This window comes from Tachysurus vachellii, chromosome 17, assembly GCF_030014155.1.
Source record: "Tachysurus vachellii isolate PV-2020 chromosome 17, HZAU_Pvac_v1, whole genome shotgun sequence".
NCBI lineage: Eukaryota > Metazoa > Chordata > Actinopteri > Siluriformes > Bagridae > Tachysurus > Tachysurus vachellii.
The window spans coordinates 7072508-7094527 of record NC_083476.1 but is presented as its reverse complement, the minus strand read 5'-3'; the positions used below and the strand labels follow the sequence as shown (position 1 = coordinate 7094527).

The window sequence follows — 22020 nt, the reverse complement described above, 5'->3', positions numbered from 1 at the left end:
CTGTCAACAACAAGACATTCTGTTCTAATCAAACAAATGGACTTTCGATCAAATGGATTCTCGAACAATAGATGATTCTCGAACAACCGACGATAATAAAAAACAAATTTCTTGCCAAAACGTCCTTCGCTCTTTAGAGTAATGCGTAACACTTTTTTTTTTTGAGATATACAACAGGAACAATCCCACATGATGTGCAGAAAAGTGTGCTTGTATACAGCCATTTTTTTTTTTACCATAATGGAGGATATATTTCTAAAGACCTGCAGCCCAAACCACAAGAGCTACAAACCTTGGCCAATAAATTCCTCCCTCTTTCTAATCTACTCAGACAAGACAAATGAGCCTGATCAGCCTAATGGTGGCGATATACCACAACATACCGGTCCATATTATATATAACAGGCTTAATCTTAGACTCCTTGGTTAATTCACTCAACTCAGTCATAATAGTAATCCCCCTTTAATTCTTCCTAAGTTTTATGCGTATCTATTTACAAACACACACACACAGATTTTCACATTGTGTAGGAAAGGAAATGGAGACTGTTATGCCTTCTTTGAACCAATGTTGTGTCAGTCAGCTGTACGTTCTGGTCTTTATTGTACAGTCTGGTCTTTATCAGCAATCAGGTCTGCGCTGAACTCAGAGTTTACGATGAAGTATTAGTTCCTCAGGAGCTCTCGGTTACATTATTATGAACTGTTGTAGAACGGACATTATTTACATTTACATTATTTACTGTCCAGTGTCACCTAAATGAGGATGGGTTCCCTTCTGAGTCTGGTTCTTCTCAAGGTTTCTTCCTCATATCATCTCAGGTAGTTTTTCCTTGCCGCCATCGCCTCCGGCTTGCTCATTAGGGATAGGGATGGATATACATTATAATAAATTTTAAGTTAATCTTTTTTAGATTAATTTTAAACTTTAATTGTATATATTGTGGTGGCTCAACTGGTTAAGGCTCTGGGTTTTTGATCGGAGGATTGGGGTTCAAGGCCCAGCACAGCCAAGCTGCCACTGCTGGGCCCTTGAGCAAGGCCCTCAACCCTCCCTGCTCCAGGGGCGCTGTATCATAGCTGCCCCTGCACTCTGACCCCAACCTCCTTAGTTGGGGTATGTGAAGAAAAGAATTCCACTGTGCTGTAATGTATATGTGGCGATAATAAAGGCTTCTGTGCCCCCCGTTCTATTCTATTTATTTTCATCCTTATTTCCTCTTCTTCTTCTTCTTCTTCTTATTATTATTATTATTATTATTATTATTAATATTATTATATATTTATTTTTTCTCTCTTTTGTTTCTTTTGTTTCTCTCTCTTTTGTTTTTTTGTTATGTAAAGCATTTTTTAGACAATGGGAATTATTGTACTATACAAATAAACTGAATTGAATTGGAAATATATAATTGTATATTGGTCTAGAGGGTGGATAATGGAAATTAGATTAATCATGTAACCAATTACTGTTAGAAATTAAATATTGTTTTCTACCTGTTTTATGATGTATTGTGAGGGCACAGTGGTTTGGTAATTAGCATGTTTGCCTCACATCTCTGGGGTTTAGGGATCTCTAATTTGTCAGTAGTGTGATGGGTTGGCACTGTAGTACAGAAAATGGATGGATGTTGTATTGTCCTTCAATTATCCACCTTCATGATACAATTAGCCTATGTGGATTAGAATACACATAGAGATTTTGTGTCCTAAATTAGGGTCACTTAACTCTTTATTTGGTTATATCACAAACAAGTATATCACTTGTCTATTTGGTAGCCTTAAGTAAGTCAGATAAAGGGAAATAGTGAAAATGTACAGGCAAAGATGAGAAATACTGTCCTAAATCCAGTCACCATATCACCATGGTTGCACTGTAATCTGGTTTGACATGCTGAAATCATTTGACCCTTCAACTACCCGGATGAGCTAATCTCTCTCTCTCTCTCTCTCTCTCTCTCTCTCGCTTGCTCTCTCTCTCTATCTCTCTTGCTCTCTCTCTCTTTCTCTCACCCACTCACTCAGTCAATCTGCTAAAGTAAGCATGGAGATCTTAACTAAACAGGACGTCCAAAAGGTGAGTCAAAAGTCTTTGCTAGCAAATAATAGCATAAAAACAATATTTTGAAAATAATTTCAGAAGACAAATTCAAATGCGTTCAAATTTCTTTCCAATAAACACATTTGAATTATGACAAGCCCTGGCTCTACCCTGGATATGTTGTTGGAGCCTTTGGTTTTATAGTTGCTTGAATTTTTAGAGACAAGCTTCACCTCAGGTTCAGGTTTCTTTGATTCTATTCAACAGGTGTTTGCACAAAGTATTCTTTTCTATGAATTTTCTATGACACCAAAAATAATTTTCCATGCTATTTATATATACATGCTATTTTTTCCTAGACATAGGATAATTCCATGGTGATAATTCATGATCATCATATTTTTATGACCAAAGATTTTTAGGGACCCTTTGCAATCATGATATTTATAATGATATTTTTCCAGTTCTGGACACTCTGAAAGAACCTAAAGAGACTTAACACATCATGCAAATGCATGATAGCATGCCTTCTCTTACAGTACAGAAGTGAATTAGACAGGTTTTCAGTGGATTTCCTTAAAGAACAAGGTGATATTTGGACAACTATCGAATCACATTCAAAGCCACCGGTTGTCTTTTGTGTCAAGGGCTTTTAAATAATACTAATGTACTGATATTTATTCTTAATATGATAATGTGATATACCTGTTTGAATTGTATCATATTATCTGATATTTATTTAATTGAATATCCATTAACTTTAAAAGTTTAGGTTGGATGTTCCCTTAAATGTAAAAAAAAAATGTTTTTTATTTATTTTTGTTTATCGTTTTTGTGCTTTTGTGACCTACACTAATGTTTTAATAATAAAAATGTCAAAACCTAATTTTGAAAAATATATTTGAAACTCATTTGGAGTGGATCTTTTTTCCCCCAAATGTGTCGGGTGGGGTGGGGGTGGGCTTGGGCTTGTAGGTGGATCACAGATGGACCAATCCTGTCACTGAGCCTCCCCAGAGATCCACAAGTGTTTGTGTTTGCCACAAAATGTAGTAACAAAATGTAATCTACTGAGGAAGGAAATTAGTTACATTTGGTCCCATCTTCTCTCTCTCTCTCATACACACACACACACACACACACACACACATTAACTCTCTCTCTCTCTCTATCTCTCTCTCTCTCTCTCTCTCTCTCTCTCATACACACACACACACACACACACACACACACATTAACTCTCTCTCTCTCTCTCATACTCTCTCTCTCTCTCTCTCTCTCTCTCTCTCTCTCTCTCTCTCTCTCTCTCTCTTCTGAAGTAAGTATGGATGTGTTAACACAGCAGGAGGCCCAAAAGGTGAGTTAAAACCGACAATTTTTGACGTCTTCTCTGTCACAAAACTATATAACAACGTTTTTTTTTTGGCCTTAAGGACTCGTCCAAACGTAAAGCGATTATTTTGTAAACGCATTTTTCTCCTTTCGTCCTCTGAGAAACGGAGTTATCGGTTGCTGGAGCCATTCAAAACCACCACATAGAGAAATTGTAAAATTGTCAATGTTTAAGAGTGGACATGTAAAACACACGCTTTTAAAACCCATTCGTCACAGTGCTAACTTGTGCTTGCTAATTTGTTCTTGCTAACTTGTTACAGTTATTATTTTGTTTGTTATGAATCCTCATGTTTGTCACTTGTTTTGTTTTTTTTGTTGTTGTTTTGTTGCTTTTGGCTATCTTTAAAGCAGTTATAGATGATGAAGGAATGAATGAATGAGCATTTTACTCATGTTGGTTTCACCTTTTTTTTTTTACATTACAAAAGCAGTATGTTGCCATTGGGTTCCTTAGTGGAACTTTGTACAATGATTCTAATGTATTTTTAAAGGGTGGTGTTGGGGACATGATGGCTCAGTGGTTGGCATATTTACCTTGATTTCCTCCTCCTTCCTGTATAGATTGCATGTCCTAAGGTTTCCTCCCTGTGTTCAAAGACATGCATTGCTGATTAACATCTCCAACTTGTCCCTAATGTGTGAAATGGTATCATTGTGTAGGATTTTTGGAAACGCTTTAAATTAACAGGAAATTCCAATAATTGCACTTATAAAAAGCCCTTGCTCTATCCTGGATACTTCATAATTACATCTGCTTTAAGACAACTAAGTGAGTAAATCAGCCTGCCCTGTAACGCGACATCAAAAATTCTAGCTAGCTTTATTTACCTGTTTATTTAAACAGCTGCATGCGTTAATGTTTGTGTATGCAGCAGGCGTATAACATGTGTTTTTCATTTGCAGAAAAATTTGCCTGCAATCCAAATAAATCTGGGGCTCAGGGTGCTGGAAATGTTTCTGAAAGAAAGTAGCTGAATTTCCTTCTCTCTCTCTCTCGCTACCTACCTACCTACCTATATATACTCAGATACAACACATGATGATATTTTTAGTTTAGAGCTAAGGTTCTTTCCGCTAACAGAGCAGAAGGAAAATCATTTAAAAATCCCAAACATTTAAAGACAATTAAAAAGAAACTATAACCATGGCATGTGCCGTGGCCAGACATAGAACAGAAAGTGGTGACCTTGTAACAGGATATCCTTAAGTGTTTTATACCATAAAATCTCATAATATTTATATTACATCTAATGCTGTGGAACATCCATGAATCAAAGGTACGGATTTCATTAAAGCAGCGATTAACTTAACAGTTTCTTTATTTTTTTTTTCTTTTAATTTTTAAGTTAATAAGACAGAAACAGTTGTCATCTTAATGAGAAACAGAAAACCCAGTGTACTGAAGACATTTGGGTAATTGACTGTTACAAAGACTCTACAAAAGAACTACAGTAAACCTCTCCTTTATCTCCGTTATAAACCTGTGATTTGCTTCGAAGCCGTCCAATCAGAATCTAGAATTCCACATATAGTAAAAGAACAGGAGGAAAAATTCTCTTGTAAGAAGGAATAAAGTTGGTTGATATTATTGGGTGAGAAGTCCTGATAATACTCGTAAAGGCACAGCATGACAGTTTACCGTTATAACATTATCAAATTATATCATGTCTAAATATGTCCTATATATCAAATATACATAGATACAGTACATAGAACTCGGATCGCTAGTATCAGAATTATGTTTTAAAAATGAAAATGTTTGTTTTAACAATATATAAATGCTCAACTACATCCCCAACACTGTTACAGTAGATGATATGGTAATATATACCCCCTTACTCCCCTCCATGTTGGAATTAGACCTGTTCTGTGCTTTGGTACTGTTTTCTCACACTGTAGTCTGGTTTGAATGGCAGTACCGGGATGATGGCTACCTTGTGCTGGAAGGATTCTTCAGCCCAGAGGAGTGTGAAGTGCTGCGTGAACGAATGAGAGAAATAGTGGAGAATATGGATGTTCCAGCTCACTGCCGAACTCAGTTCTCCACTGATCATGACGAGCAGCTGAAGATTCAGGTAATGTTAACATTAAGGTTAATTATTAGATTAGGTGCAAAGAAATACTAAATAACACCCTCACCCCCCTTTTTGTGTGTGTGTGTGTGTGTGTGTGTGTGTTTTGAAATACAATTTGATCCGGAAAGATGCAGGTAAGTCTTCAGTTTACCAAGGGGTGACAAATTAAAGGAAAAGCAAGTCGCTGACAGAATTGGTGTCCCTTACAGGGAAGATTTGATCACTGCAGCAGATCTGGGTGATGACTTTTAGCCTAGTTTTCTCCTGATGGGAATGGACTCATCCAAAATGACTCCGCTCCTATCAACAGGTCACAAGGGTTCACTGGATGGTTTGATGTGTTTGAAAGTGATGTGAATCAAATTCTCTGGCTTTTATTACAGTCACCAGATTTCAAACCAAGTAAACACTTGTGGATTTTGAAGCGACATGGTAGCTAACGATAAACAAAAGAAACTTAATTCATTTCTCCTTCGAATCCAGACACAATCAGACTGCATATCCAAATGCATTCCTGTCAAACCATCATGTGATTCCTGTAAAACAAGAATATCCTAAGCATATCCTAATGGACTGTCCTGCTCCTAACAAATATGTTTTTAGAACAAAATAATACAAAATGTGTATATAGAAGTCATCCAGTATGTCTCACAAGGGAAAAATCCTTATTTAGGAAATTCCTATTAATTATTCTTATTCTTGTGAATGTTAATGTGAAGCAGTTTTACCTGGTAGACATTGATGCTGCCATGGCATTAAAAAAGTATTAAAAAAAAAAAGGTATTTTGTGATATCCACCACCATCATCAAAACACTAACTGAAGTAATATCTTTCACTCCAGTATCACTCCAGTACAGTTCCACAGACTTGTCTAATCTGCATCGAGACGCATTGAAGCTGTTGTGAAGGATTGTACTGACCCAACATCTTACTAACACACTTGTGTTTTGTTGGTTTTTCCAATAAATTGTCACCCATCTGTTGTAGTCTTCCTCAGGTTCTAGTGACGATTAAGTCTTGCTCTATCATAGTAAATAGTATCTGTAGAGTTAAGCTTGCTAGGTCACTCCTGTTGTAGTTGTTGTACTCCAGACCCTTAATATTCAGCTCAGATCTCTGTTAATGAGCTACTAACTTGTTCCTCTGTTTGTCTTTGTTCAGGGAAATGCAGATTACTTTATCACAAGTGGGGACAAGGTCCGTTTTTTCTTCGAAAAAGGAGTCTTCAATGAAAATGGTTGGTGGTCCAGTGATGCAGTTGGGTTTGTAAGAGATGTGGGTGAATTATAATAATATTCATTTCATTTTAGGTCAATATTATGTATATTCATTTATATTAAAACAGTTTGGGTTAATTAAATTATTAATTGGGTAGATTTATTATAATTTTAATTCGTAAAAGTAAAATAGGAAATGTTTTTGTGTAATAATTCAATTAAAATCCTATTGCAGAAATAAAACGAATCCTTTTATAGTTTATGACAAAACAAGACAAGCAATAGACGGTATATAGAGATTAGTAAAAACATGTGTTTGTGGTTCCTTCACTTAATCTCAGACTCACTGTATGAGAGAAATGTGACTTTTCTAAATCTAACTGAAGTACCTTTATTCTACGAAAACCAAATATCCTTTGTGCAATCTCCCTTCCCCAAAAAATTCTACAGAGCACAAAATCCAATCCCGATCTCTCTACATTCTCCAGGGTCTGAAGTCCTCTCTGTGGACTCTCCTGTTCAGCCCACAGGTTCTCAGTATGGTTTCATGGTATTGGTACTATATGCTCCTATAGTGTTGTCATAACAACACTACACTACAAAATACATTTTCCTGACTCCCCTGTAGGTGGTTTGAGGGTATGGGGACAGTGGTGTCCAAAAAAAAAAAAGAATAATAAAATTTGGTTTCCTCTGGGTTCTCCAGTTTCCTCGCACGGTTCAAAGACTACAATAGTCCACAGAGTGTGAGAATAGGCACATGAGTGTGTGTGTGTGATCTTGCCCTGCAATGGTGGAGTTTTTTATGGCTATCATGTCAGATATATCTGGGAAAGGGATGTAACACAGGTGAAGTTGCTAGAGACGTGGAGACCCATAATGCTTTTAGAGTTTTCAACCAGTATTTCTGTTTGTTCACAGCAGAGTTTACTGTCCCGAAGGAACGCTCACTAAACAAAATCGGACATGGTATGTCCATGATGTAGGGATGAAAAACAATTACACAACTCAATTCTGATTTATTGGTTAACTTTATTTTTCCTTTACCACCTTTAGGTTAAAAAAATGTATCTCTCTCTTGTTCTCGTTCTCTCTCTCTCTCTCTCTCTCTCTCTCTCTCCCCCTCCCCTACTGTATTTTATTAGCTCTCCATGCCCATGAGCCTGTATTTAAATCCATCACACATTCTCCTAAAGTCCAGGTAAGGACACCTGTGATTCCTTCTTCCTTTTTATAACCATGTTATAACGAGAGAGTCCATTACTAGTTAGCTGGTTAGTTATGTTCGTTAATTTGGCAACAAAACAATTATTCTAGGAAATCAATCACGTGATGGTGTGTTGTAGCCTGACGTGAACGGAAGTTGATTATTTTCTAATAACATCTTTTTTTAACATGTTTTATTCCTCTTGCAATTTGTAAAACTAGTGAATTTATTCTGTGACAGAAGAGCGACAGATCTTACTTTTGCATTCGTTTATAGTTGTGTTTACTGTTGTGGAACGGACGCGATCAATACCAAGTTCCTGTACATTTAACATTTTGCTGCTTTTACAAAGCATCTCCTCATATAAAAATGGCTTCATTTGTTTATGTAGATTGTTCTGACAGATCAAAACACTCAACAGCATTCTGGTATAACACGGTATAGTATGAGATTCTGCTGTTCTTTATTGTTCATTCACGTGGTGTGCTTTTTTTTTCTCTCTCTCTCTCTCTCTCTCTCTCTCTCTCTCTCTCTCTGTCTGGGCAGAACCTGGCTAAAAAACTGGGTCTCATTAGTCCTGTTGTTTTGCAGAGCATGTATATTTTTAAGGTACTGATCTTTCTTAGCTTTTAATTTCAAGGCTCATTGTATTAGACTTTTGAGTTGAAAATGAAAGTATTATAGTAGTATTTTGCTCTAGGTTTTGAAATTGGAATAAAAATTATATATATATATATATATATATATACACATAAAATTGGAATAATAATAATAATAAGAAATTTCAATGTAACAATTATAACAATTAATAATAATCTTTAATAAAGTTTAATCTTAAACTTTGGTCCACAGTAAATGATTATAAAGCATTATAATCCATATGTATAAAACATTCTCGATTTTTACATTTTTTTAATTTTCAAATTTTTTTTAACATAGGATAAAAAATGTCTGTTTATTTTGTGTTTTAATTTAGTACATAGGGGGCACGGTGGCTTAGTGGTTAGCACGTTCGCCTCACACCTCCAGGGTCGGGGTTCGATTCCCGCCTCCACCTTGTGTGTGTGGAGTTTGCATGTTCTCCCCATGCCTCGGGGGTTTCCTCCGGGTACTCCGGTTTCCTCCCCCGGTCCAAAGACATGCATGGTAGGTTGATTGGCATCTCTGGAAAATTGTCCCTAGTGTGTGATTGCGTGAGTGAATGAGAGTGTGTGTGTGCCCTGCGATGGGTTGGCACTCTGTCCAGGGTGTATCCTGCCTTGATGCCCGATGACGCCTGAGATAGGCACAGGCTCCCCGTGACCTGAGGTAGTTCGGATAAGCGGTAGAAGATGAATGAATGAATGAATTTAGTACATATTTAAATGACCTAATATATATATATATATGTATGTTAGTATACAGCCATTAGACAGTCATCATTCAGTCATTCATGAGGTAATGCTCTCAGGGGGCTAAAATCCTCATCCTTTCCAGCCCTAGCAATCCCCCTGGTGTAGATTGAGAAATTTTCTCAATGGAGGTTTGTTCAGAATATATGTGATGCATAATTATTTGAATCGGATTGCAGCGCATGAGGATGCATATACGTACATTCTGAATTTGCAGTCGGATTGAATTTACCTGTAATGAAGAAAATGGGTGCATGTAATGTATTGGGTGCATGTATTACTAGTATGTTGAAAATGACAGATCATGCATTATATTTCTGTATAAATAAATAAATAATAATAATTCTGGTTTCTCCCCCCCAGCAACCAGGCATTGGTGGAGAAGGTATGAGATCATGCAAGATCATAAATGTCTCCTTACTGAACATGTATTTCATTCATTCATTATTTTTAGTCATGTAGTGTTTTCATCTCAACTTGGGTTTATTTTATGGGCTCTGTTAGAAAATCTAAAACTGGTATAAAGTTAAAGCTTGTCTCTAAAATGCTTAAACACAGAGAATCTGTTCTAGCAAGACAGCTATTAGCCATCAATAGCATTCAAGCTGGTAAAGAGATTTGATCCTAATACACTGCAGGGAAACAGAGAGTATAAACCTAAAATAAAGTGTCCTGGTATTCAGTATGTCCACGCTAATGAGAACTGTGATGTAATAAAAACTTTTTACCTGTTAGTGACTCCGCATCAGGATGCGACCTTCCTGTATACGGAGCCTCTGGGACAAGTGATGGGAGTGTGGATCGCTCTAGAAGACGCAACCCTCGATAATGGCTGTTTGTGGTTCATACCAGGCTCACACAGGAGTTAGTATATACACACACACATCTTGCTTGATGGGTCTATTCTCAAAGACAAGCTTTTTTAGAATAAGCATATGTGTATGGCAGAGAGTTTAGCTTCGTGATCTCAAGTTGTGTGTGTGTGTGTTTAAAAGATGGAATCACCAGACGGATGGTACGAGCCCCAAAAGGCACATTCCCTTTGACTGACTTTATTGGTCGAGAACAAATTTACAATGACTGTCTATTCTCACCAGCACCTGTCAAGAAAGGTTAGAGTCCTGTCCTGTACCTGTGTAGTTTGTATATGTGTGTGAATATGTGTGGGGGGAAGTTGTGGCCTAATGGTTAGAGAGTCTGAGTCCTAACCCTAAGGTTGGGGGGTCGAGTCTCGGGCCAGCCACGACTGAGGTGCCCTTGAGCAAGGCACCGAATCCCCCCCAACTGCTCCCCGGGCGCCGCAGCATAAATGGCTGCCCACTGCTCCGGGTATGTGTTCACGGTGTGTGTGTGTTCACTGCTGTGTGTGTGCACTTTGGATGGGTTAAATGTAGAGAACGAATTCTGAGTATGGGTCACCATACTTAGCCGTATGTCACGTCACTTTCACACTTTCACTGAAGGTTTTTTAAAAAAAAAATTTTTTTCATTATAATAAACATATTTAATATTTTCCTCAACTGGGTTTATGTTTATCTGTAGTTCATGTCAGCATTTATTCAGACTATTGTTATACAGTCCACATCCATGGCATAACAAACATTCGAATCAGAAGTCTGCTTAACTGCTGGCAACTTGGAAAATCACAGGTTCACCTCCTGGACCTGAGCCAGTGCTGTATATTTTTGCACACCACTGTCACTGCTACAAGTGCTTGAGCTTCACTTCCTGTTGAAGAAATATCCACCACTGCAGTCTATGAACCTTATGCCAGCAGACATGGCGTGTCGATCTATCTATCCAGTAATTGTAAATTCACTGCAGGGGGTGTGGTTCTAATCCATGGTGAAGTGGTCCACCGAAGTGCCGCCAACACCTCAGACTCATCACGTCACGTTTACACCTTCCACGTCATGGAATCTGAGAACACGTGCTGGAGCCCTGAGAACTGGTAAGTAAGCATTTCAGTACTGATTAAAATATTTCAGGCAGCTACATTTCCATGCCAATTTGCAAGTAAATAATCAAAAAGGAACATATAAATTCTATAATACATGCAGTGAGAGTTATTCTGAACACACAGTCAGGTCCATAAATATTTGGATAGCGACATGATTTCGGATGAATACGAAATAAAGCAATCAAGATGAGACTGAAGATTTGTTGCAGGCTTTGATGCAGGTTTAAAGTAACACCTGCTAAAATTTCTGATCTATTATCTTTATATTGATATTCCTTTTCTTTTTACACACAGGCTACAGCCGACCGAGGAGCTTCCATTCCCATCGCTCTACACCTAATGCTCCAAGCACCTGTTTTGTTCTAATCCCCCAGTTAATTAAAGTCTCTTTCATTTGTTTTTGAGAAAAAAAATAAAATCATCGATTTTGGAACATTTAACTCTATGTACAGAATTTAGCATTTTAATGTTTTTACTGGTTTAGGCTCTATTTCTATATTTGCATAAACAAACCAGAATATTCTTACACATATTTTAATTATTTTATTAATATTGTCACTATGCATGATGTTAATCAATAAATAAAATAAAATGTTATATACCTTAAAAACCCTGTTATACGTTTTGGATTTTTATTTTTCACATTTCAGTGATTTTGGAAACCTTGAATTGACATTTGGGCAAATTTCTATTAGGTTAAATGGAATTAAGAAATTAATCTGGTTTTCAGTCCCTGTACAAATGCAGATACTGTAGATTAAAGCCATAATCTATATTTCATGTATCAAAAACTGCATAGATATAAAAAGTCTTTACATGCCTGTTAAAATGGCTGGTTTTGTTTTGTAATGTATAAGAAATCAAACAATAAGATTGAATGTGATCGGCTCATTTTGAACACATCCACATCCCTAATTATAAAAGAGTGTGTACACTAATGCAGCCAGGTTAGAGCAACTGTTTAATTTTTCCACTTTTCCCTTTAAAAATTGTGATTATCTTGGTTTAATAGTTTTTCTGTCATTTAATATGAGTGTGTACATTTTTATATCAATTGTAACATTACATGAAATAGAAGAAAACTCATCTTTATGCCCTCTAGTGGCTGACCGGAAAACTGCTATTGCAACCATGCAACCACCTCTACTTTGTTTTGCTCTGTTACTTGCTCTGCCAAGAACAGACACTTGACTAAAAGAGCTTTTTAGTAAAAGAGCAGAAACGGAGCTACTTTTCGATTATTTTGTCATGCTTTCTGTTCTAAATTTTGTCTGCAAACTCCCAACTGTATCGTGTTGGGGTTACATTATTTAAAGTTCTGCTGTGTATTACGTGTCCTTCATAAATAAACAAATCGTCACATTATTATTTAGCTATTCACAGCCTTCTACTTACCAGAATGACTGTATCGGTAACGATCAAACTCCTTTGACATTCTTAATGCTGCAAATCAATATTAATGATAAAAGACCTAAAAATTTCAATGAATCGTTTATACAGTAACATGCAAATGAGCACAAGGAACATAGCAACTCTTTATTTGAAAAATGTCAAGAACACACACAGCTGTAATTGAAACACTGCATCGTTTTATAAATTAACATTCAGAAATAAAAATATCACTGGAAAATATCAGCTCTCTTCACTAAGAAAATTGCTGGAAATCAGTGTGGAGTTTGTGCAACAATCCTGATGTTTTTCCGAGTCTCGGTCTCAGAAAGCTGATTGTTTTTCTTCTTTTAAAACAGCATTTGGTGTAAATCTTCTCACGTAGTCTCTATTCAGGTGCTGACTGACTGCAAGCACAATGCAGGTGAAAGTCATTTTTCTCAAAACAATTTTTTTTCCTTCTAACAGCGAATAAAATGCAATGGTGTCCTGTGACCCGACCCAAAGTTTTGATTTTTCTATTAGCAAAATGTTTCCTAATAGAATTTTTTTTAGCACCTTTTCTTATACCACTAACAATTTTCTTATTAAAGAATATATTGTTGTAGTTTTTAACCATTTCTTGTTACACGTAATGTTGAGGAACATCTGCGATGCAACTTAGAGCTTACGTTGTAGTAGCAATAAGCACTGATTGAACTTAATAATACAAAGAAAACCAAAAGCTTGCTTTAGCTTGCTTTTCTGGTCCATACACATTTCCCTTGTGACACTCGGACAGAAAACGTTCTGACATTAAAGACTCCTCCCAGTACGATAACTAAACAGAAAGCTTAATCCACACCAGTGATTTGTTGAAGTGTTGTTACTGTGACTTAAATTAAACCTGATCTGAATTACAGTCGATGCTACGCTACGAACTGCTGTTACAGCATGTTACAGCAGTTATCATCGACACAGTCTGACCAAATGGGATTTAAAAGTTAAAAGCACTGGTGTATAAAGTGTTTCATGGCTCCTGAATATTACAAAATCATATCACAGTGTCTTCTGGATCAATTCCGCTTTACAGTCAGTTCTTCAGAAGTATATCTGCACCATTTGTTGGATTGTTGTTGCCAGAAATGTTTGATTTTGCTGCAGCTTCTTTCCAAAAAATAAATGGAAAACTGCTTGAAATTGCAAGCACAGGGTTCTCATTTTAATTTTCATCTCATTCGCCTACCAGTGAAGATACACAATTCTGCAATTCCCTTCTCTGATAGCTGTACTCGTGTCTGAGCACGTGATTGATGTCACACAACACGTCTTAACCCAAGTCTGCGATCATTTTGAAAAATTGCAAGCTTCACCGAACGCTGCAGAGTTTGCATGATTTCTGTGATTGCAAAATCCTGGAGAGGTTAATAAATGGAAATTTATAAGATGAGAAGCTGAGATCAGGATGACATAAGAAGTGGAACAAAATGGATATTAACACCAAAGAATGAATAGCTGCAATCAGAGTGTTTACTGTCCCCTACAAAACTAACATGCATACACACATACACCTGATCGCGTTCGGTAATATTTGTCAGTACAAAATATTATTTGTTCATTTTTTATAAACTTGTTCATTTTATGAAACATATATATTAACAAATTATATATATATATATATATATGTATTATGCAAGAATGCAACACAAGAAAATTTTATGTACTTAATAGGCTAAATCGATGCACAGACTGACATTAAGAATAAATTAAACATTGCAAAAGGCATTTTTGTTTTCATGCATGTTAAAGACAGCATTGTGTGTGTGTGTGTGTGTGTGTAGGGGCTGATATGTAAAGGGCCATAACAATCATGTCATAAGATTAGACTTTGTTATGTCAACCGTAACCATTACCAGCTTTGTTTCCTGGACAGAAACGATCAATTTTATAACACTGAATGCGTAAGAATTCAAATCAAACAAAGATGATCTGAATTTCAGGCCCCATCTAATATTTTATTAAATACGGTTACTTTGGTTAGGTCATTTTTGGAGAAGAGAATACTGTGTTAAGGATATGAAACCTGAAGTGAAAGATGACTTCTGACATTTCTAGCATACTTAACACCGTCTCCGCTCAGGGCTTTGCTGTGCACTTACAATAAATAATTCACTATGGAAGAACACTATTAGCCTGCATACTACATCTGTTGTGTCTTTCGCTCCTAAAAAAAAAAACATGGTGTAAGGAAGATGAGTTAAGGGCATAAGACCACGGTCACACCATCCTGAACATTTCAACATACCAAGCTTTTAAGTATTACCTCTTAACGTCGTACATTTACAGAAAGGTCCAAAAGTCTGAATCGTCTGACAAGAACTGAAACGGCAGAATAAAAATAGACAGTGTAGTAGAAATATAAATGCACCACAGGATGAAAGCCAGGCAGTTAGTAAGAAATTACGCGCAAAGCCGTGCTGTTATTAGGATATAACATAGCTCTGATGTGTGTGAATGAGTGAGATCATGCTTTTTATCCATTTGTAGCTACATTTCATTTTATGGAACATCCAAGACAAGTTAGTTCATTATGACTCATCGTAAAGACGCTATAAACATCATCATCATTTTTAAACTGACCCCTTTTTTTCATATTTATTAGTTAATAAAGACAAAAAACAAAACTAATAATTAATTGAGCAGAAACATGCCAACAGATAAATAAATAAATAAATAAATAAATAAATAAATAGTTTGTGCTGCATACATCAAGTCGAACAGATCTACAACACCTCGAACACCCACTACCCACAATTCACAGTTTGTTTTGTTTTTTAAATTCATTCTTACAGTCATGATTCAGCATTGAATTACTTCTTCACTGTACTGAACTCACAATAGTGTTAATCAGGAACTGGATTATTTTGTTCCATGCCAGAGTGTTATTCCTGTGTCCTCAAAACCGCATCAAGTACGATTTATACGTGAAAGCACTGTAAAATAGTGTCTACGTTCTAAGTTGTTTTGCTGGGGGAAAAAATAAAATAAATAGGAAAAAGGTTTAGCTAGCAAACTGTTGTGTAGTTCCATGTTTTAGGCAAATGAACACACATGTAAGATCCTAGTGCAGTGTTTCAGTAAAATTTATTTACCTTGCTATGGACCAACACATGTTTCTTCGTCTTCAGAATTCATTCATTCATTCATTCATTCATTTTCTACCGCTAATCCGAACTACCTCGGGTCACGGGGAGCCTGTGCCTATCTCAGGCGTCATTGGGCATCAAGGCAGGATACACCCTGGATGGAGTGCCAACCCATCACAGGGCACACACATACACACACACTCATTCACTAACGCAATCACACACTACAGACAATTTTCCAGAGATGCCAATCAACCTACCATGCATGTCTTTGGACCGGGGGAGGAAACCGGAGTACCCGGAGGAAACCCCCGAGGCACGGGGAGAACATGCAAACTCCACACACACAAGGCGGGGGCGGGAATCGAACCCCCAACCCTGGAGGTGTGAGGTGAACGTGCTAACCACTAAGCCACTGTGCCCCCTGTCTTCAGAATTCGTTCAATTAAAATATATGTTATTAGTGAAACCTTGAAAAAACAAACGAGAAATTTGTTCTTAATAATAAGTTAGAAGATAAAAACAGTTCTTGAGAGGGGTTGCAAACCTTTGGACCCTGTACTGTATTTGTGTTTTATATCTAAAAATGTTTATGTAATTAAAGTATAGAAATGTGTGTGTGTGTGTGTGTGTGTGTGTGTGTGCATGCTCATAACATCAGTAAGACATACAAATACAGCGGTAACAGAAGATTATCAATCTGTGAAGTGTATGCCTCCAGCATGGCTACCATAGCGATGGATCCCACGACCCATGAGTAGCTGGCGTTTAAGTTTACGCTGGCATCTGCTATCAGGAATATGGCCACAGCGATGATCTGTGCAAACACAGAGGTCGCCGTGCCCTCGAAAGTCTTTTTGGTGCCCGGCCAGCGGATCTCACCTGCTGTGCTTCCAAAAATTGATGCCACGGTGTCTCCAATCCCTACGGCTAAGACGCCAGCATAGGGTGCCAGTCCTCCTGCGCCTGCCACTCCTCCTTTTGACATGCATGGCGCTTGTGAGATCCACACAGGTATGGAAATTCCCAAAAGCAGGTAGATGTGTGTGAAGATAAGTGGCCCAGAGTCCCTATCATCCAGAAAGAGAGCCAGCGACCTGCGCAACAGCGAGCCCAGTGGGCGAATCCGGAAAACTCGCACCAATTCCAGGAAAAGGAACAATGCTAAACATACAACAGCTGCCAGGTGCAGTAGAGGGCGATCGAGTGCCAACCCGGGGGCGAAGGTTAACACAATAAGCAGGTGGAAGTACTTTCTGACAGCCGTAGAGGCTTGGTATTTCTTGGTGCCCTCTGAGCGCCAGATGTTCTGACGCAATACCACAATTACTGCGACTAAAACCAGGAATGTCCAGTATGCCAACAACCAAAGACGTGTACTGCTATGAGTAAGGAATTCCAAAATCCAGATTAAAGGATGGTGTCCAGTGAGGAGGGACAACCAAGGAACAAGCAAGCCCAAGCCAAGTACGGCTGTCATGACGTGGAAAAACACAGACGCTGCCCATGTTTCTGATTCCATAAAGAGGAACAGCAGGGCAAAAACCAGGCCAAGCAAGACCAGTCCCGCCACAGCTACAGGAAGGAAGAAATTGAGGGGGTCCGTGTTGGTTCCGACACTTGTGCTCAATGAGCGCTTGATCAGCTGGTTGATCATGAAGCTGAGGCCACCCAGGATTAGCAGGGCTTCTCCGGGTGTAAAGCATCGAGGAAGGAGATAGAGGAGGATCAGACTTAGGTAGACAAAGATCAGCAGCACCTCCAGCACTTCAATCACCTCCGAAACCAGCAGCGTTTGTTTGACTGTGTAGAGGATGGCGCTGGCAGCAATTCCCGTAATTACACAGGTGTTGCTTGGCACCGGTCGTGTGACTCCCAGTGCGATGAGCGACAAAAACAGTGCCAACATCATCCCCGTTACTGTAATAACCACTGCGAAACGTTCAAAGTTGACATTCCCCACAGCGACACAGCGACCTCGCAAAATGAGCCCGATCAACGGGAGAACCATGCTGGCAGGTAAGACGCCGCTATTGGCTGAAGGGCGGAACTGAAAGACTGCTGCTCCTGTTCGCAGGAGGCGATCCCATTTGTGCTGGACGTAAAAGGCCTGGACAGCCAAAGCGATGCAGCACCAGGATAGTTGGTTCCACACGGCCACATGCACGCAAAGGACGATGGAGAACACCACCAACGACTCCACCAGCACTGGATCGGTCTGCATGATTCGTGAGATGAGTGTAAAAGACGGGCGGTGTAACTGCTGACAGGACTTCCTTGAAGAGAAGAGATGCACCTTCCAGCTTTCAGCGGAGTCAGAATCTTGGTCTAAGGTTCAGGGTCATCGACATGGTCTTCAACATCATCCCCTCCACCTCCAATAGAAACACAAAAAACAAATGATAACTAACAAAAACAAGGCAATCTTTGGATATCTAAAGACGTTTAGAATAATCATAAAAGTGAATATAGGATTATTTCTTAAATGTTTCAATGTACAATTAAAAAAAATACATCACGTACACATGAATAAGCCGAACAACATGTCCTAAAGTCAGAGAGCTAGGAATTTTACGCAAAAAAATTTAACTAGAAAATATGACAAGACAATAGTTTATTAAAAGGTTGAAAAGGACTATGGTTCTTTGGCAGGCAATGGTATCTAATTGATCTTGGTAAACTTGGTGCTTCCTAGATAATGTGATGTGTAAAGTTTTCTAAAAGAGCAAATATAGCCATGACTGAATTTATTTATTAATTTTTTTTTCCCTTGTTTTATAATTGTGATTTTAACATTGTTTTTATATTACACTTCCTCTGGAATACGTCTATGACAACATCAGCAATGTCTTGTGATTTCGACATTTCCTTCATAATCGAAGCATATACACGAGCCCCTATCGGACACAAAATGTCCTCATTACCTCAATCTCACTTTGAAGAGTTTGTTTATGTTTTTTATTAAATGACATAAGCAAAAGGTTATACACACGTGGACAAAATTGTTGGTACCCTTCGGTCAATGAAAGAAAAACTCACAATGGTCACAGAAAAAATTTTTATCTGACAAAAGTAATAATAAATAAAAATTCTATGAATGTTAACCAATGAAAGTCAGACATTGCTTTTCAACCATGCTTCAACGGAATTATTTAAAAAAAATAAACTCATGGAACAGGCCTAGACAAAAATGATGGTACCCCTAACTTAATATTTTGTTGCACAACCTTTTGAGGCAATCACTGCAATCAGACGATTCCTGTAACTGTCAGTGAGACTTCTGCACCTCTCAGCAGGTATTTTGGCCCACTCCTCATGAGCAAACTGCTCCAGTCGTTTCCGTCTTTTCCAGACGGCATGTTTCAGCTCCTTCCAAAGATGCTCAATAGGATTGAGGTCAGGGCTCATAGAAGGCCACTTTAGAATAGTCCAATGTTTTCCTCTTAGCCATTATTGGGTGTTTTTAGCTGTGTTTTGGGTCATTGTCCTGTTACAAGACCCATGACCTGTGACTGAGACCAAGCTTTCTGACACTGGCCAGCACATTTCTCTCTAGAATCCCTTGATAGTCTTCAGATTTCATTGTACCCTGCACAGATTCAAGACACCTTGCGCCAGATGCAGCAAAGCAGCCCCAGAACATAACAGAGCCTCCACCATGTTTCACAGTAGGAACAGTGTTCTTTTCTTGATATGCATCATTTTACCGTCTGTGAACATAGAGCTGATGTGACTTGGCAAAAAGTTCCATTTTTGTCTCATCTGTCCATAGGACATTCTCCCAGAAGCTTTGTGGCTTGTCAGCATGTAGTTTGGCATATTCCAGTCTAGCTTTTTTATGATTTGTGTCCTCCTTGGTCGTCTCCCATGTAGTCCACTTTGGCTCAAACAACGACGGATGGTGCGATCTGATGCTGATGTTCCTTGAGCATGAAGTTCACCTTGGATCTCTTTAGAAGTCTTTCTGGGCTCTTTTGTTACCATTCGGATTATCCGTCTCTTTGATTTGTCATAAATTTTCCTCCTGTGGCCACGTCCAGGGAGGTTGGCTACAGTCCCATGGATCTTAAATTTCTGAATAATATGTGCAACTGTAGTCACAGGAACATCTAGCTGCTTGGAGATGGTCTTATAGCCTTTACCTTTATCATGCTTGTCTATAATTTTCTTTCTAATCGCCTGAGACAACGCTTTCCTTCACTTCCTCTGGTTCATGTTGAGTGTGGTACACACCATGTCACCAGACAACACAGTGACTACCTGGAGCCCTATATAAAGGCCCACTAACTGATTACAAGATTGTAGACACCCCTGTGATGCTAATTAGTGGACACACCTTGAATTAACATGTCCCTTTGGTCACATTATTTTCAGTCTTTTCTAGGGGTACCATCATTTTTGTCTAGGCCTGTTCCATGAGTTTATTTTTTTTAAATAATTCCATTGAAGCATGGTTAAAAAGCAATGTCTGATTTTCATTGGTTAACATTCATAGAATTTTTATTTATTATTACATAAAGTTTTTTTCTGTGACCATTGTGAGTTTTTCTTTCATTGACCGAAGGGTACCAACAATTTTGTCCACGTGTGTAATTTCCTAATCGCAGGTCTATCGACAGTGGAGCTTCTTTGCATAACTGAAAAATTAAATCACTTTTTATTAGCTGATTATTTGTATTTAGTGTAACCAAATGTACAGGACAAGAATACTCTGGAACTAGTACTGACAACCAGTGGTGCAACCCAATAGGTTTACTCATATAGAATTATTTCCATGTGGCATATCAATTTCACTTCTACACTTTCAGACAAAAAAGAGGGTGCTAAACTATACATTTCTTTGTTGCTAAGTTCTATTTATGTACCTTAAATTATTTAAAAAGGTCCACGTATCCATATAAAGAGTACAAAAAGTTGTACCCTTTCAGGGTGTTTGTAATGATACTAGATGAATCACAAGCACACACACTTTTCTCAACACTAAGACTATTAGCACACAGTGTCTACATCTGACAAACGTTAAGGAATTTCAAGTTGTTGCTGTAATCATCAGGCATGACTGAACGACAAGCCTTATCACTCTGAACTTTGGTCCAGTCAACTTTGGCAATGTATGTGGCGCATGTAAAACGTGGTAATGTGGCCAAATGTTTTTAGTCACCTGACAATCACATCCTTATATGGTTCTTCCCCAAATGGTTGACACAAATATGGAAGCACACAGTTTCAGCACAAACACACTAAACACTGTTGGGATGAATTGGTTGAATAGATTGGTTAAACATTAGAGTCGCCTTTTCCTTAACATATCAAACTGACATTAGTTTCCTTTTAACATTATTTATACGCAATGGTGGGTTTGATATCCACAATTTATTTATTTTTAAATCACAGACTCCCTGGTTATGCTTCAGAGTCTCCACTGTGAGTCTACAGGACTTGGCATGAAGAATGCTGTGATATAACATTACACTTTAATTCATAATGCATTCTAGGTTGGACTGGCTAAAGGTCTTGCCAAATCAAGAGACCATATTAAGACCATGTAGTATGATAAACCCCATTAATATGATCAAAGCAGATGTGTCCAGATCTTTGGATCCCTTATAATGACATACAGATAGATAATAGCAGCTAATTGCCATGAACTCTGTAGTGAAACACTACACCTTTAAGGCAATGTTATTGTTCTGTAATGCTAGCTATTACACCAGCCATCAGGAAAACAACCGTTCCAGTTACAATAACAGAGAAAAATCAATCATTTTAAAATTGTATTATTAAATATAACAGATCTCTCTCATTCATGGCCTGCTTTATTACAGGCTCTTTGCTAGCAATAATCAATTGAAGGTGTACAATTAAAGTTGAAACAGACTTTATGCTTCGTAAAATGATCAAATAAAAAAAAAAAAAAGCAGATTCACCTACCAGCAGCTCGTTGTGAAAAATATTACAGACGCTGCACAAGCACGATAATAACTTGGTGTGACATATAAGGAGGTCGTTACTACTAGCACGCCTGTATTACCTACCTGTATTGAGACAAGTCCCGCCTCCCTGCACTGTGATTGGTTACAGAGATTCTGCTTCTCGTGCAGTGATTGGTTAATAGTTCAATCGGGTCGCGGATTGGACTTTAAAATTAATCAGCGTAAAAACATGTAAAAATGTAGGAAAGCGTACACTTGATATATGTTGCTTTGATGTAAAATATTCATC

At 38.0% G+C, this 22020-nt stretch overlaps 2 protein-coding genes across 6 annotated transcripts; one reads left to right on the top strand and one right to left on the bottom strand.

Moving 5' to 3' along the window:
* Nucleotides 1-1973: 1973 nt before the first annotated feature.
* Nucleotides 1974-11844, top strand: phyhd1 (phytanoyl-CoA dioxygenase domain containing 1). 4 transcript variants are annotated; one of them, XM_060891369.1, is made up of 11 exons: nucleotides 1974-2074; nucleotides 5350-5508; nucleotides 6671-6746; nucleotides 7648-7695; nucleotides 7872-7927; nucleotides 8480-8542; nucleotides 9688-9709; nucleotides 10060-10188; nucleotides 10320-10436; nucleotides 11149-11275; nucleotides 11579-11841. In XM_060891369.1, the coding sequence occupies exons 1-11, from the start codon at nucleotides 2042-2044 to the stop codon at nucleotides 11622-11624; spliced, it is 876 nt and encodes a 291-aa protein (XP_060747352.1). In that variant the 5' UTR covers nucleotides 1974-2041; the 3' UTR covers nucleotides 11625-11841. The 4 variants fall into 4 exon arrangements, with proteins under 4 accessions (XP_060747352.1, XP_060747354.1, XP_060747353.1 ...); XM_060891371.1 differs by having other exon boundaries at nucleotides 2028-2074; nucleotides 5294-5508; nucleotides 11579-11838; XM_060891370.1 differs by lacking the exon at nucleotides 1974-2074 and adding an exon at nucleotides 3246-3395 and having other exon boundaries at nucleotides 7651-7695; nucleotides 11579-11844.
* A 794-nt stretch (nucleotides 11845-12638) lies between these two features.
* dolk (dolichol kinase) lies at nucleotides 12639-21828 on the bottom strand. Of its 2 annotated transcripts, XM_060890947.1 has the most exons (3): nucleotides 21730-21828; nucleotides 16681-18173; nucleotides 12639-13080 (listed from the first exon to the last, which is right to left on the bottom strand). In XM_060890947.1, the coding sequence occupies exons 2-3, from the start codon at nucleotides 18020-18022 to the stop codon at nucleotides 12998-13000; spliced, it is 1425 nt and encodes a 474-aa protein (XP_060746930.1). In that variant the 5' UTR covers nucleotides 18023-18173; nucleotides 21730-21828; the 3' UTR covers nucleotides 12639-12997. The 2 variants fall into 2 exon arrangements, with proteins under 2 accessions (XP_060746930.1, XP_060746928.1); XM_060890945.1 differs by lacking the exon at nucleotides 12639-13080 and having other exon boundaries at nucleotides 13088-18173.
* Nucleotides 21829-22020: the final 192 nt, after the last annotated feature.

Excerpts from the sequence above, each read along its gene's own strand:
- phyhd1 (XM_060891369.1), top strand. The coding sequence starts at position 2,042 with ATGGAGATCTTAACTAAACAGGACGTCCAAAAG. Across the intron at positions 7,696-7,871 it reads ACTAAACAAAATCGGACATG|CTCTCCATGCCCATGAGCCT; the intron begins GTATGTCCATGA and ends GTATTTTATTAG. Across the intron at positions 10,437-11,148 it reads ACCAGCACCTGTCAAGAAAG|GGGGTGTGGTTCTAATCCAT; the intron begins GTTAGAGTCCTG and ends AATTCACTGCAG.
- dolk (XM_060890945.1), bottom strand. The coding sequence starts at position 18,022 with ATGCAGACCGATCCAGTGCTGGTGGAGTCGTTGGTGGTGTTCTCCATC.